General features: G+C 49.6%; 1 protein-coding gene and 1 non-coding gene across 2 annotated transcripts; one reads left to right on the top strand and one right to left on the bottom strand.

Annotated features, from left to right (window-relative positions):
• The first annotated feature begins 8,726 nt into the window (after positions 1-8,726).
• Positions 8,727-8,798, top strand: LOC132318051 (U4 spliceosomal RNA). The gene has a single exon (XR_009484270.1). It is a non-coding gene; the product is annotated as a U4 spliceosomal RNA (small nuclear RNA).
• A 1,935-nt stretch (positions 8,799-10,733) lies between these two features.
• Positions 10,734-12,877, bottom strand: PCLAF (PCNA clamp associated factor). The gene is made up of 4 exons (XM_059824176.1): positions 12,835-12,877; positions 12,681-12,758; positions 12,452-12,608; positions 10,734-10,791 (listed from the first exon to the last, which is right to left on the bottom strand). The coding sequence occupies exons 1-4, from the start codon at positions 12,875-12,877 to the stop codon at positions 10,734-10,736; spliced, it is 336 nt and encodes a 111-aa protein (XP_059680159.1).
• Between the last annotated feature and the right edge of the window lie 1,821 nt (positions 12,878-14,698).

Here is a 14,698-nt window from a genome sequence, read left to right as displayed (position 1 = left end):
GCCACAGCGCAGCATCCCCGCTCAGGTGTCGAAGGTTACTCTCCCGTATTCCCACCGGGATGGGGATGCGCCCGAGCAAACACCTTTTCCTGCATTTTGCCCAGAAACTGCTGTTCCATGAAAAAAGTTTGGGCCTTATCTTTAAGATTGCAGTTCCTGATGTAAACATTAGGGTTTTCTTTTACCTGTGTGGAGTAAGTGTATTTATTTATTAGAAGTAAAAGCGGTTTTAGCTGCTCCTTAACACCAAGTTTTGCTCTTTTATGAGATTTTACAGCAGGGTAGATGTGTACCACATAGGCAACTATTTGATCCCGAGCTCCTTTTGTGCGTGATATGCACATCGCATCCTTCCCCAGCCTCTTATGTTCCCGCTCCATCAGATTTTAATTTTTTAATGACTCGTAGGTGAGAGAGACCCAGAGCCTGCTTGTTAAGGTCTTCCCCAGCGCTGGTCCTTGACCATCGGCCTGGGAGAGCAGCCTTGATTTAATTATGTCAAGAGCAGCTCTTAGACCTTCTCCCTTCCCCAGCTTGCCGCTGCTAACCACGACTAGCACAGGAGTCGGTGCAGACTTAAGGTGACGTGCAGACGTGATAAGGAAGGGTGCAGCGGTTTTTGCCGTCTCCCAGGCTGTTATAGAACATTTTGAAACACAAGGTCAAAAATAAGTGAAAAAGAATGGAAAGAATGTAAAGAAGATACTTTGTAATGAATGCACCTGGTATTTAGACATATTAAAGATAAAAACCGTCTCCATTAACAGTAAGGATTAACACAAGGACGAATTCTAGGAAAATAGAACAGAGTTCCAAAATAGTGTCCTAGGGCAGACCTGCCTTGTTATCATGTGAAAAATACACCTCCTAGGCAGAAAACACCCCCAACCCAAATAAGCCCCCTCTTCTCTGGGCATGCCTAGTGAATTAAAAGAGAACTGTATCTTTGAGATGAAGTAAGAAAGGTACTAACCAATAGTTAGTTAAGGGGTGGGACCAGTAGGCGTAACTAACTTTGTTAAATGGTTTAAATACTTGTCACGATTTGAACCCGGTGTGCATGCTAGGAGGAGAAATCCCCCATGCACCCAGCGCTGCGATAAACCAATGTCGGCTTTCTAAACTACCGTTTGGTTTGGAAAGTTTTCTTGCTTACGATTTTCGGTAACAGAATTTGGCAACCCAGATGGGACAAGCTCTGCGGAGTCTCGACAGACCAGAGGAATCGTGAGGACTCCAGCGCGCACCGGAGTATTTTCAGGGAGGCCCTCCCATTCCCTAGTCAGGTGAGTTTCCACGACAGCTATCTGGGAGATTAACAACATTGGTCATAAGCATTGGTATTGGTATTGGGTTTGGTTGCTTACAAGTAAGTTGTCTCTGAATTAAGTACGCGTTGTTGAGCTATTGATATTGAAGTGCACTATTGTGTAATCCGTACGCTACTACAGGGACGGCTGGAGTCCGGATTTTGATTTGGTTTGGGTACATGCACATGGTAACTTTGTATAATCCTGGGAAATATTTACCTTGTGTAAGGTCACATTGGGAAATTTGCACATCAAGGAATGTTTCACCCTATATAAGGTGCTAAGGGGTAGCGCGTTAGGGATAATTTTGTTTCCACGCTCTGGTCTGGTTTCTGGTTTATTGAGCGTACACAATATTAAAAATTATTGTGGAAACACTGGTTTGATTTTCGGTAACAAAATGGGTTTAACTTCTTCTCAGGAAACACCCACTTGTTCCCCCCTAGGATGCATCCTGAAATGTTGGAATAAATTTGGAGGGGATCCCATGCCTAAGGATAAATTGGGAAGATACTGTAATCAATGGTGGCCACAACATCGACTAGAAGATGGTGAAAAATGGCCTGAAAATGGATCTTTAACCTATAATACCGTGTTGCAATTAAAGTTGTTTTGTAGACGCGAAGGAAAATGGAGTGAGATGCCATATGTGAATTTGTTCTTTGCATTACAGGATAATTATGATATACGTAAGGAGTGTGGCTTAATTGCAAGTGAAAGTGGTGTATTAGCACTACAGACAGAAAATAAGAAATGGCCTAAGTGTTGTTTTTAGCATGTAGCATCAGCAAGCGATGCAACAAATATAAAGAGAAATGGGAAGAAGAGGAGGATGTTGAGATGTTGGTTGGACCAAGAACGGGCAATAGGGCAAGGGGAAATGAGCAGGATATGGCCAGCGCAGGGCGAAAGGGAGGCTAACAGAAGGCAAAGGGAACAAGGGAATAGTGATTCGGATAGTTCTGACGAGGAGGAAGGTTTCAGTCCAGTGGCTGGTAGCACAAGGGGTCATAAAGTTAGTGTCCAGGCTCCTTTGAGACAGGCGGTGGGGCTGGAAGGAAGTCCTGTATATGTGCATGTACCACTTACTGCTTCAGGCTTACTGAATTGCAAACAAGCAGTAGGATCGTATCAAAATAATCCAGAGGGAATGTATAGCTCCATAAAAACTGTAATGATAACACATAATCCAAACAGAGGAGATATACAGGCCCTTTTAGAATATTTGCTTACTCACAAGGAGCGAAAAATGGTTTTAGAAAAAGCTAAGGAAAAACTGTTCCAATAGCACGGGGGAATACCTAATGCTGATCCATTTATCCCAAGAGAGTGCGATCCTAATACTGATGAGGGGATGACAAGAATAAAAGAATACCAGAAATTGATTCTATATGCAATTCAAAATGGGGTGGAAAAGCACAAAAATTTATCCAAAGAATATGAAATAAGACAAAGAGATAAGGAGACCCCATCTGCCTTTTATGAAAGAATGTGTGAAATAGCACAAAAATGGACAAATTCAGACCCAGATGATCCCAGTAACATGAAATTATTTAACATGTTGTTTATTGGTCAATTGGCTTCAGATACCAGGAGAAAATTACAAAAGGTGGACGGCGCAGATGGAACGACAATCTCACAGCTAACGTCCATCGCTTATAAAGTTTATAATAATCGGGAAGAAATAGAAGAGAAAGAAAAACAAAAGAGAACAAAGCTACAAGCTTCTCTGTTAGCTGCCCTGACAGATGGACAGGGAAGAGGCAGAGGAAAAAGCGGGGGAAACTTTCCCAGTGGATTAAGGGGTAGAGGAGAAGGTCGTGGAAATCTGAGGAGGAATCGATGTGATGTTCCTTTAAGACCTAATCAGTGTGCTTATTGTAAACAAGATGGACACTGGAGAAGAGAATGTCCCCATTGGCAAAGGGATCAGGAAAAGGGGGGTGGAAACGACTGCTGAGGTATTGGCAGAAATCGGGTTAGACTGAAGAGCATTGGAGGAATCTATTAAAGTTTCCCCAGCCGATCCTCTGGTTCCAGTAAAGCTGGGGAATGAAACTGTAGACTTTTTAACCAATAGCGGGGCTACCCATTCGGTAATAACTAGTTGTAAGGGAACTTTAAGTAAAATCTCAGTGCCGGTTGTAGGGGCAATGGGAAGAAAAACTTTGCGGCCGTTCTTACAACCTATGGAATGTACAAATGGAGATACTAAACTGACTCATGAGTTTCTGTACATGCCAGAGTGTCCCCTTCCTTTGTTAGGACAAGATTTGCTTTGCAAATTGAATGCTCAGGTAACCTTCTCTGAGAATTCTGTACAGCTGCATATCCCTTGAGAGATGGCATGGAAGGCTCAGATCTGTTTACTGACAGATAATAACCTCGGAGGAACCTGAAAGTGACATCCCGGACACAGTATTGGATGCGGTAATCCCTTTGGTGTGGGCCTCAGAGAAACCAGGTAAAGCAAAGAATGTAATTCCAATTAAAATTAAACTTAAACCAGGAGTAAGCCCGGTGAGAGTAAACCAATGCCCTATCAGATTGGAAGTACGCAAAGGATTGGAACCCTTGATAAATTCTTTCATGCAATATGGACTGCTTAGAAGGTGTCAATCTGAATTTAATACTCCTAGTCTACCAGTAGCCTCATTCTTAGGAATACAGATTAGTAGAGGATTTAAGAGCAATAAATCAAATAACTGTGGACATACACCCTACTGTATCAAATCCTTACACCTTGCTAGCCTCGGTACCTGAAAAAAATGCTTCTTTTACTGTTTTAGATTTAAAAGATGCTTTCTTTTGTATCCCAGTGGATGAACAAAGCCAGACAATCTTCACTTTCGAACGGGAGAATCCCACAATAGGAAGAAAGGCGCAGCTGTCTTGGACTGTGCTCCCTCAAGGATTTAAAAACAGCCCTGCTCTGTTTGGTAACGTATTGGCAAAGGAATTGGAACAGTGGCAAGGTAAATATGACGACATAACCCTGTTACAATAACTTGATGACATATTAATAGGAGCTGACACTAAAGAAAGCTGCGTAGAAGCCACAATTAGTTTGCTGGATCATTTGGGATTGGCAGGATACAGAGTTTCTCAGAAAAAGGCTCAAATTGCAAAGGAAAAGGTTTGATATCTGGGCTTCGAAATGTCAAGAGTATTGGGAATAGACAGAAAAGAAGCAATCTGTAAGATGGCAGAACCAAAACCAAAAAAACAATTGAGAGGATTTCTGGGAATGATTGATGACCAAATCTTTATATGAGGCAGTTAAAGGACCAGGAAAATTACTAGAATGGACTCCTGAATGTCAGAAAAAAATTGAAATGATCAAGAAAAGTCTAATGAATGCCCCAGTGTTGGGATTGCCAGATAGGACAAAACCTTTTCAATTGTATGTTCATGAAAGACAGCATGTGGCTTTGGGAGTGATGACCCAAGTTCTTGGAAGTGGGAGAAGACCTGTAGCTTATTTCTCAAAGCAACTAGATGAAGTAAGCAAAGGGTGGCCAGCATGCTTGCGAGCTGTAGCTGCAATTGCCCTGTTAATATAGGAAGCTTGAAAATTGACCCTGGGACAGCCTATAACAGTATTGGTCCCTCATGCAGTAATGGCCGTCTTGAATGACAAAGGACACCGCTGGATTTCTCCTAGCCGGTTGGCTAAATATCAAGCTATCCTGATTGATCAAAAGGATGTGACCTTAAGTGTAGTGTCCGCCTTAAATCCGGCCACTTCGATGCCCACAGCAGAACGAGAACATTTACAGCATGACCGCATGACCACGATTGAACAAGTTTATGCCAGCAGACCAGATTTAAAAGATGTACCGTTGAAAAATGTGGATTTAGAATTATACACTGATGGTAGCAGTTTTATGCATAATGGAGAAAGAAAGGCTGAATATGCTGCGGTGACTCTGTGGAAAGAGATAGAAGCCAAACCATTGCCTAAAAATACCTCGGCACAAAAAGCAGAAACCATTGCACTGACTAGAGCCCTGGAAATAGGAAAGGACTTGAAAGTTAATATATATACGGACTCTAAATATGCTTTTGGCATTGTCCATGCTCATGGAGCTATTTGGAACAGGGGTTACTGAATTCATAGGGAAGCGGTATAAAATATGGACAGGAAATTCTAAAATTGTTACGTGCAGTCTTAGAACCACAAGAAGTAGCAATAACCCATTGTAAAGCCCACCAAAAAGGACAAGGATGTCAAACTTGTGTAAATAATCCCAAAATACAAAAAAACCCTCCTGCAGGTGACGTGAAAAGAGGAATAACCCCGGGGAACACTGGCAAATAGATTTCTCTGAGTTGCCAAAACATAAACAATGTAAGTATCTACTAGCGTTAGTAGATACATTTTCAGGATGGCCAGAAACTTTCCCTTGCCACACCAATTGGGCTAGAGAGTTTGTTAAAGCATTACTAATGGAAATAAACCCTAGATTTGGAATTCCTGAAGGGATATCTTCTGACAATGGGCCTCATTTCACAGAATCACAACGGTTGGAAAAGACCTGTAAGATCATCAAGTCCAACCATCAGCCCAACACCACCATGCCCACTAAACCATGTCCCGCAGTGCCACGTCCACACGTTCCTTGAACACCTCCAGTGAGGGTGACTCCACCACCTCCCTGGGCAGCCTCTTCCAGTGCTTCACCGCTCTCTCAGGAAAGAAATTTTTCCTAATATCCAGCCTGAACCTCCCCGGGCGCAACTTGAGGCCGTTTCCTCTTGTCCTGTCGCTAGTCACTTAGGAGAAGAGACCAACACCCACCTCTCTGCAACCTCCTTTCAGGTAGTTGTAGAGAGCGATGAGGTCTCCACTCAGCCTCCTCTTCTCCAGACTGAACAACCCCAGCTCCCTCAGCCGCTCCTCATAAGACTTCATTTCAGACTCATAAGATTTCATTTCAGAAGTGGTTCAGGGAGTGTCAAAATTTCTCCAATTTAAATGGAATTTACACACCCCATGGAAACCACAGTCTAGTGATAAAGTAGAAAAAAATGAACCAGACCCTTAAGAGGCACATCTCAAAGATGTCAGGAAACTCAGCTTAAGTGGTTGGATGTTTTAGCAATTGCTTTAATGAGAATCAGAATTAACCCTCGAGCAAGGGAAGGAATAAGCCCTTTTGAAATATTATATGGAAAACCCTATCCGGTCAGCAGCACGGGTAACCGAAGTGACCAAATGCATGTTATAGGGGAAGGAATGTTGAAAAATTGTTTGCTGTCTCTTTCACACGTTTTACCACCCTTACACAAGTACCTCAATCAGCGAGCTCCTTTGCCTCTGGATTCGCCAGTACACAATTTTCAACCTGGAGACTTGGTTTATATTCGCAGCTGGAAGGATGAGCCGCTGAAAGAAAAGTGGAAAGGACCCTATACAATCCTACTGACCACCTATACCGCTGTGAAGGTAGAAGGAATCAACTCCTGGATCCACTACATGCGAGTTGAACCAACTCCTCTACCGGAGCTTGAGGGCAAGCGGAGAGCCATTCCGGCGGGACCCTTAAAAACTGTGCTATTGCGTAACTGCGTTGCAAAATGAAGTATTATTTGTTTCTGTTTCTTTTCCAGGTTGGAGGAAGATGGGCTAGATCTGAGAATGTTTGGAAAGGCCTAGCCAGAAAAGTGGCATAGCCAGTGTATTGGGTTTGCGTGGCAACGTTTTGGTAGTGGGGGGGGGCTACTGGGGTGGCTTCTGTGAGAAGCTGCTAGAAACTTCCCCTATGTCTGATAGAGCCAATGCCAGCCAGCTCCGAGACGGACCTGCCACTGGCTAAGGCCGAGCTAATCAGCAACAGTGGTAGCACCTCTGTGATAACATATTTAAGAAGGGGGGGAAAAAACTGGGAAACGGCAGCTGGGAAGAGGAGTGAGAATATGTGAGAGAAACAACTCTGCAGACACCAAGGTCAGTGAAGTGCTCCAGGCGCCGGAGCATTGATTCCCCTGCAGCCCGTGGTGAAGACCATGGTGAGGCAGACTGTCCCTCTCCAACCCATGGAGGTCCACGGTGGAGCAGATATCCACCTGCAGCCCAGGGAGGACCCCACGCTGGAGCAGGTAGATGCCTGAAGGAGGCTGTGTTCCTGTGGGAAGGCCATGCTGGAGCAGGCTCCTGGCAGGACATGTAGACCCGTGGAGAGAGGAGCCCACGGTGGAGCAGGTTTGCTGGCAGGACTTGCAACCCCGCAGGGGACCCACGCTGGAGCAGTCTGTTCCTGAAGGACTGCACCCCGTGGAAAGGACCCATGCTGGAGCAGTTCATGAAGAACTGCAGCCCGTGGGAAGGACCCACGTTGGAGAAGTTCGGGGAGAACTGTCTCCCGTGGGAGGGACCCCACGCTGAAGCAGGGGAAGAGTGTGAGGAGGAAGGAGCAGCAGAAACAACGTGTGATGAACTGACCACAACCCCCATTCTCCGTCCCCCTGCGCCACTCGGGGGGAAGAGGTAGAGAAAATCGGGAGTGAAGTTGAGCCAGGGAAGAAGGGAGGGGTGGGGGAAAGGCAGTTGGTTTTTTTTTAAGATTTGGTTTTATTTCTCATTATCCTACTCTGAATTTGATTGGTAATAAATTAAACTAATTTCCCCAAGTTAAGTCTATTTTGCCCATGATGGTAATTGGTGAGTGATCTCCCTATGTCCTTGTCTCGACCTAGGACCCTTTCGTCATATTTTCTCTCTCCTGTCCAGCTGAGGAAGGGAAGTGAGTGAGCGGCTGTGGGGTGATTAGTCCTGCTGGGACTAAACCATGACAGCCAGAAAGGTGATGAATACCACCACCTTCTGTTTAGCTGGTGGAACCTCAGTAAAGGAAGATTGAGACTTACGGGAATTGTAAAATATATCCATAAGCCTCAAAGGGGGGAAAAGTTATAGAACATCTTGAAACGCAAGGTCAAAAATAAGTGAAAAAGAATGGAAAGAAGGTACTTTGTAACAAATGCACCTGGTATTTAGACATATTAAAGATAAAAACCGTCTCCACTAACTAACAATAAAGATTAACACAAGGACAAATTCTAGGAAAATAGAACAGAGTGCCAAAATAGTGTCCTAAGGCGGACCTGCCTCTGTCTCATAGAATCACAGAATCACTAAGGTTGGAAAAGACCTGTAAGATCATCAAGTCCAACCATCAGCCCAACCCCACCATGCCCACTAAACCATGTCCCGCAGTGCCATGTCCACACGTTCCTTGAACACCTCCAGTGAGGGTGACTCCACCACCTCCCTGGGCAGCCTATTCCAGTGTTTCACCACTCTCTCAGTAAAGACATTTTTCCTAATATCCAGCCTAAACCTCCCCTGGCACAACTTGAGGCCGTTTCCTCTTGTCCTGTCGCTAGTCATTTGGGAGAAGAGACCAACACCACTGTTTTGCACAGTGGCAGTATTGTAGCCTGTGAGGTTAATCCGAGGCTCGATTATTGCTAGTTGAGAAACTCGTTATCATGTGAAAAACACACCTCCTAGGCAGAAAACACCCCCAACCCAAATAAGCCCCCTCTTCTCTGGGCATGCCTAGTGAATTAAAAGAGAACTGTATCTTTGAGATGAAGTAAGAAAGGTACTAACCAATAGTTAGTTAAGGGGTGGGACCAGTAGGCATAACTAACTTTGTTAACTGTTTTAAATACTTGTCATGATTTGAACCCGGTGTGCATGCTAGGAGGAGAAATCCCCCATGCACCCAGCACTGCGATAAACCGATGTCGGCTTTCTAAACTACCATTTGGTTTGGAGAGTTTTCTTGGTTAAGATTTTCAGTAACAAGGCAGTTTTAGAGGAGAAACCGTGACTGAGGACTACGGCCAGTTTGGCAGGTCAAATGGCAAAGGAAAGAGCCACCCACCGTGCCTCCATAGCCGCAGGACCTGAAGCCTTATGTGCATCGCTCAGCCGCAGCTGTGATTCCCCATTTGGGAATGCCTACCCCAGGTCTCGCTAAGCATGAGCATGGGAGCCAGGGCATTTCCTTGCGTAAACGAGCCCTTAGCTGCACCAGGAGTACTGCATTCAGGCTAAGGAAGGGGTAGGAGAGTCTTTCTGCATGCTGAGAATTTGTCCTTTGCCAGAAAGGCTGAGATAACTAACCAAGTTACTAAGATCTTGAAGATCTTCCCGGCCTCTCTGCACCAAGAAAGAAAATACCTGTAATCAGAGCAGCAGCTGACCCATTTCCTGTGTGACACAAGTACCCAGCTGTTTGCGAGGGGGAACATAGATAAGATCTTAAGCAGCTACTCACAGAACAGCCTGTTCAGTGTGCTATCTTACTAGCACTGTGCTTCTGTTCACTAAAAAAAAAATTAGAAAGAAAGTTTTTTTGTTATTTTGTGTGATGTCAGGGCAAAGAATTCTGCAGTTTTTACAGCACATTACCGCAAGCTTATTCCCCTTAATTTATGTTTTTCTTTCATTTCTATTAAAGTGAAATCTTCACTTGGTACTTGTCATTCAAACAACTTTTAACTGCTTTTCTGTAACAACCCTCCTTTTTATTCGTAGACTTTTTCAGAAGAGGCTTTTAGACAGTGTTAACCACGTTCCCCAGGATAAATATATCGGGCTGATCTACTAGAGCTACCAATAAATTCTCCTCACGTGCAAACGCTCACCTTTTCATCAGCTCAACAATACTCTGATAATTTGTGGTGCTTCTAAGGAAAAGCAGAAGCAGAACCCCTGCGAGTAAGACCCATCACTTCTTTTCCACAAGACACCACTCACTCTTTCACATAAAGTACCCCCAAAAGTTGTGCGGCAGCCTCAGGCCCTTCACGGTAACAAGTTTTATTTATTTCTAGCAGTTTATTGCTCCCTGCGCTTTCAGGGTTTTGATTCATTAGGACAACCCAGTTTGTTTTCATTAAACTTCACCTCTAAATCATAGCAAGTGAGAGCTGCCCTTCCATCTCACCGGTGTCTTTTTAAATCCAGTTTTCCCATCTTTGGACAAAGAGGTCATCATTAACAGTTTTTACTCCAATAAAGACACAACATGGATGTATTTTCAGAGCGCTTCGGTGTATTAGAAAACCGAGGATCTGCTTTCTAAAAACAGAACAAGCACGATCATGCAAGTCTCGGGCAAGCACAAGGCAATCAAAAGATAAAAGCCACACGGTATGCAGGAGGCACTGAGGATCTCAAGGAAACCAAGATAAAAATTAAAACAGTAAATTATACTGAATGCTAAGCTTCAAAAAGTATGTATTAATTTCACCATAATTTTACCACAATGTTCTTGCAGTCTCTCGTACTTTTAGTTCAACAGCTGAACATAAGCCATAACAGACTATAAAAAGCTATACAAATATACAAAAACAGCTCGAGTATAGGAGACGTGGTTTATCATTAAAGTCGGGGTCAGATCACGTCTACTCTTCTTCAGAGGACTCGCCATCTTCTGCAGGATCTGGTGGCAGGGGGCGAGCTCTGTAAGAAGCATTACCAATTCAAAAGAGTTAGCAGAACTCAATCAATCTTGTTTGAAAGGCTAACAAAGCCCTCTTTGTGGAGGCTGGGTGACCTAAATGACTTCAATTAGCCCCAGACTGCACCTTGAGACTGACAGGACTAATACAAGCTACTTTATCCTAAGTGCCAGAAGCCCAGATGAAGCAGCACACACCTACCTTTCAAATGGGAAAGCCCACTTCAGTGCAGAAAACATCGTACACTGATACATCCTCGGTCATCCTCTGCGTGTCCTCCTGGGCCCAGAGGGCCACATGTAGGTTCCACATCATTTCTAGGAAGCTGAAAATTTAACTCCCATTCCACGCCTGAGGTTCAAGCTAACTTACCAGTGTGACTGAAAAAAAATGTTGCGCAGTTAAGCGAGTACAGCTGTCGCTTCTTCCAGAACATACTGGGAAGCTGTAAATTGTTTAAGATGATGACACTGTGTGTTCTCTGCCAGGTTATTACCACCTGGTCCTTACTGTTTGCTTATCCTTCAAGACAATTCAGGACTAATCCTTATGGGGGCTGCCCAGACAGTTTAGGATTATCTATATATGGTGAAAAAAAAAAACTTGGCAATTGAGAACAGAGTGTCTGTAAGACAACATTTCACACTGCCACCTTTTTAGTTAGTAATGCAGCCTACAAGTTAATCTTCGAAGCGTCGGCTTGGCAGAGCAATTCAATTTCCGACGTACAGAAGTTGCTAGCAGTCTCCTAAGCTTTTCTGAAACAGAGCTGACAGCCACGGAGAGTCACATCGCTCTCGCCTGTATGCAAATGAAGCATGTCTGAGCACAGAGAATTTGCCTGAACTACCAATTACTGTACCCATTTTTAGAAAACCCCCACGAGGTCAGCGGAGACAGATGCTGCGTTTTACCAGACTTTGCTGAGAAACATTATTTCAGCAAGGATATCAAGGTTAACAGACACACCGCCAATGTTTTAGCGGTCGCTTGCTCCTTCAAAAACAAATTGTAGTTTCAAAGCAGTCGCGGAAGAAAACTAGTCACAATTTATTTCATCCGAGGATGCACTGACAGCCCTCAATACACCCCTTGCAGGCAGCCAGGCACATCACTCTCGGTATTATTTGAAAGTGCCAGGGATTTTGCTGTTTAATGTCACCCCACAGACCACCCTCTGACAATACCGGTGCACACTTTAAAGCAAAGCCACGGAACACCAGCTGCAGCAATGACAGCTGCCTGCATCGCTGCTGCTCTGCGGGCGGTTTTAGCTCTCTGTCGTACTTCAGACAGCTTTTTATATTTTGTTTTTTAAAGGAAGCGAATGTTAAGTTCAAGCAGCACGTCCCGAGAGCTGGGCTACAGCCGACCACTGAAACTCCTCAAGCGTACAAAAACTGTTGGTTATTGCATTTTGCCCCTCTGATACACCAAGCGCCCCTGCCCTGCCCGTTAGCCCCAAGGTGCGACACTTCTGCACCTCCTTCAGCCCCACCTCATCGCAATCCGGGTTTGTGGGGACTCGTGCTGCTGCTTCCAAGGCTGAGAGGAAACCCGCGGTTAAACCCACTCCTGAGGAAGCCCCGGAGGTTCACGGGGTGGGCTGAGGGCAGGCAGATGGGGACTGCCTCCCCCAGCCCCGGGGGGCCAACACCTACGTTTTGGCGGCCGGCCCCAGGCCGCTGCTCCCTGCCGCCTCTCCGCCGGGCGCCCGGTTCTCCTTCTGCAGCAGCTGCAGGAACTCACCAATGCCCCTCTGCCAGGTGGGGACGGGCCTCACGCACACGGGGTTCCCCCCCACACGGCGGCCCTCGCCTGTGGGGAGAGCGGCCGTCAGCCCGCCGCAGGCCGGGCGGGAGGGGAGCCCCGGGCGCGCCCCACTCTCACCTCTCTTGGCGGGCGGCGACGGTCTCGCGTTGAGGCTTCTGGGGTCCAGCGCCTTCCGGGGAGCCCGGGCGGCCAGCACTGCGGGGAGAGCGGAGCGGTGAGCGGCGGCGCGGCGCGCCCCGCCAGGCCCGCCCCGGCCCGCCCCGGCCCGCACCTTTGCGGTAGGCCCCGCCGCAATCCGCCTTCGTCCGCACCATGCTGCCCGCAGGCGCCGCCGCCGCTGCCCGGCCCGCGCGGGAGATGCCGCCGCCCGCGGGGAAAGGCTATTGGCCAGCGCCGGCCAATGGGAGCGCGCGGGGCCGCTCCGCTCCGTGAGGCGCGGCGGGCGGATTCCCACTGCCCGAACCCCTCAGCCCGCTCCTCTCGGAGCGATCCCCTCAGCGCCGCCGCTCTCAACGCGGGCCCCGTCAGCGCGGGTTCCCTCAGTGCCTCTGCCCGCAGCCCGCTCCCCTCAGCGCGGGTCCCTCTCAGCCCGCTCCCCTCAGCGCCGGTCCCTTGAGCCCGCTCCCCTCAGCGCGGGTCCCCTCAGCCCCGTCCCCTTAGCGCGGGTCCCCCTCAGCGTCTGTCCCCTCAGCGCGGGTCCCCTCAGCCCGCTCCCCTCAGCACCGGTCCCTCGAGCCCGCTCCCCTTAGCGCGGGTCCCCCTCAGCCCCGTCCCCTCAGCCCGCTCCCCTCAGCCCGCTCCTCTCGGAGCGGTCTTCTCAGCGCCACCGCCCTCAACGCGGGCCTCGTCAGAGCGGGTCCCCTCAGCGCCTCTGCCCGCAGCCCGCTCCCCTCAGCGCGGGTCCCTCGAGCCCGCTCCCCTCAGCGCCGGTCTCCCCCAGCGCGGGTCCCCTCAGCCCCGTCCCCTCAGCCCGCTCCCCTCAGCCCGCTCCCCTCAGCGCGGGTCTCCCTCAGCGCGGGTCACCTCAGCCCCGTCCCCTCAGCCCGCTCCCCTCAGCCCGCTCCCCTCAGCCCGCTCCTCTCGGAGCGATCCCCTCAGCGCCGCCGCTCTCAACGCGGGCCCCGTCAGCGTGGGTCCCCCTCAGCGCCTCTGCCCGCAGCCCGCTCCCCTCAGCGCGGGTCCCCTCAGCCCCGTCCCCTCAGGGCCTGTCCCTCGAGCCCGCTCCCCTCAGCGCCGGTCGCCCTCAGCCCGCTCCCCTCAGCCCGCTCCTCTCGGAGCGGTCCCCTCAGCGCCGCTGCCCTCAACGCGGGCCTCGTCAGAGCGGGTCCCCTCAGCGCCTCTGCCCGCAGCCCGCTCCCCTCAGCGCGGGTCTCCCTCAGCGCGGGTCCCCTCAGCCCCGTCCCCTCAGCCCGCTCCCCTCAGCCCGCTCCCCTCAGCCCGCTCCTCTCGGAGCGATCCCCTCAGCGCCGCCGCTCTCAACGCGGGCCCCGTCAGCGTGGGTCCCCCTCAGCGCCTCTGCCCGCAGCCCGCTCCCCTCAGCGCGGGTCCCCTCAGCCCCGTCCCCTCAGGGCCTGTCCCTCGAGCCCGCTCCCCTCAGCGCCGGTCCCCCTCAGCCCGCTCCCCTCAGCCCGCTCCTCTCGGAGCGGTCCCCTCAGCGCCGCCGCCCTCAACGCGGGCCTCGTCAGAGCGGGTCCCCTCAGCGCCTCTGCCCGCAGCCCGCTCCCCTCAGCGCGGGTCCCCCTCAGCCGGCTCCCCTCGGCGCCGGTCCCTTGAGCCCGCTCCCCTCAGCGCCGGTCCCCCTCAGCCGGCTCCCCTCAGCGCCGGTCCCCCTCAGCCGGCTCCCCTCAGCGTCTCTCCCCTCAGCGCCGGTCCCTCGAGCCCGCTCCCCTCAGCGCGGGTCCCCTAAGGGTCGCTCCCCTCAGCCGCCACCGGGTGACAACAGCCGCGGCTCCCTCCCGGGGCAGGGGATACCTGTGCCGGACGCACAGGGCCGTCGAAGGCTGCACGGCCGCGGCCCCCGCCCCGGCTCGCCTCCCCACGCCGGTCAGGCCTTCAGCCCCAGCGCTGTCCCCCGGGAAGGAGGTGGCACACGGATGTCCCAAGCCTTCCCTCCAGGGCAGCAGGGCTCTTGCTGC

The sequence above is a fragment of the Gavia stellata genome, chromosome 13 (genome assembly GCF_030936135.1).
Source record: "Gavia stellata isolate bGavSte3 chromosome 13, bGavSte3.hap2, whole genome shotgun sequence".
NCBI classification, from domain to species: Eukaryota; Metazoa; Chordata; class Aves; order Gaviiformes; family Gaviidae; genus Gavia; species Gavia stellata.
The sequence above is the reverse complement of the archived record's forward strand: the minus strand, read 5'-3'. Positions and strand labels throughout refer to the sequence as shown.

Excerpts from the sequence above, each read along its gene's own strand:
- PCLAF (XM_059824176.1), bottom strand. The coding sequence starts at position 12,877 with ATGGTGCGGACGAAGGCGGATTGCGGCGGGGCCTACCGCAAAG. Across the intron at positions 12,759-12,834 it reads CGGCGGGGCCTACCGCAAAG|TGCTGGCCGCCCGGGCTCCC; the intron begins GTGCGGGCCGGG and ends CTCTCCCCGCAG. Across the intron at positions 10,792-12,451 it reads CTGGGGCCGGCCGCCAAAAC|AGCTCGCCCCCTGCCACCAG; the intron begins GTAGGTGTTGGC and ends TGCTTCTTACAG.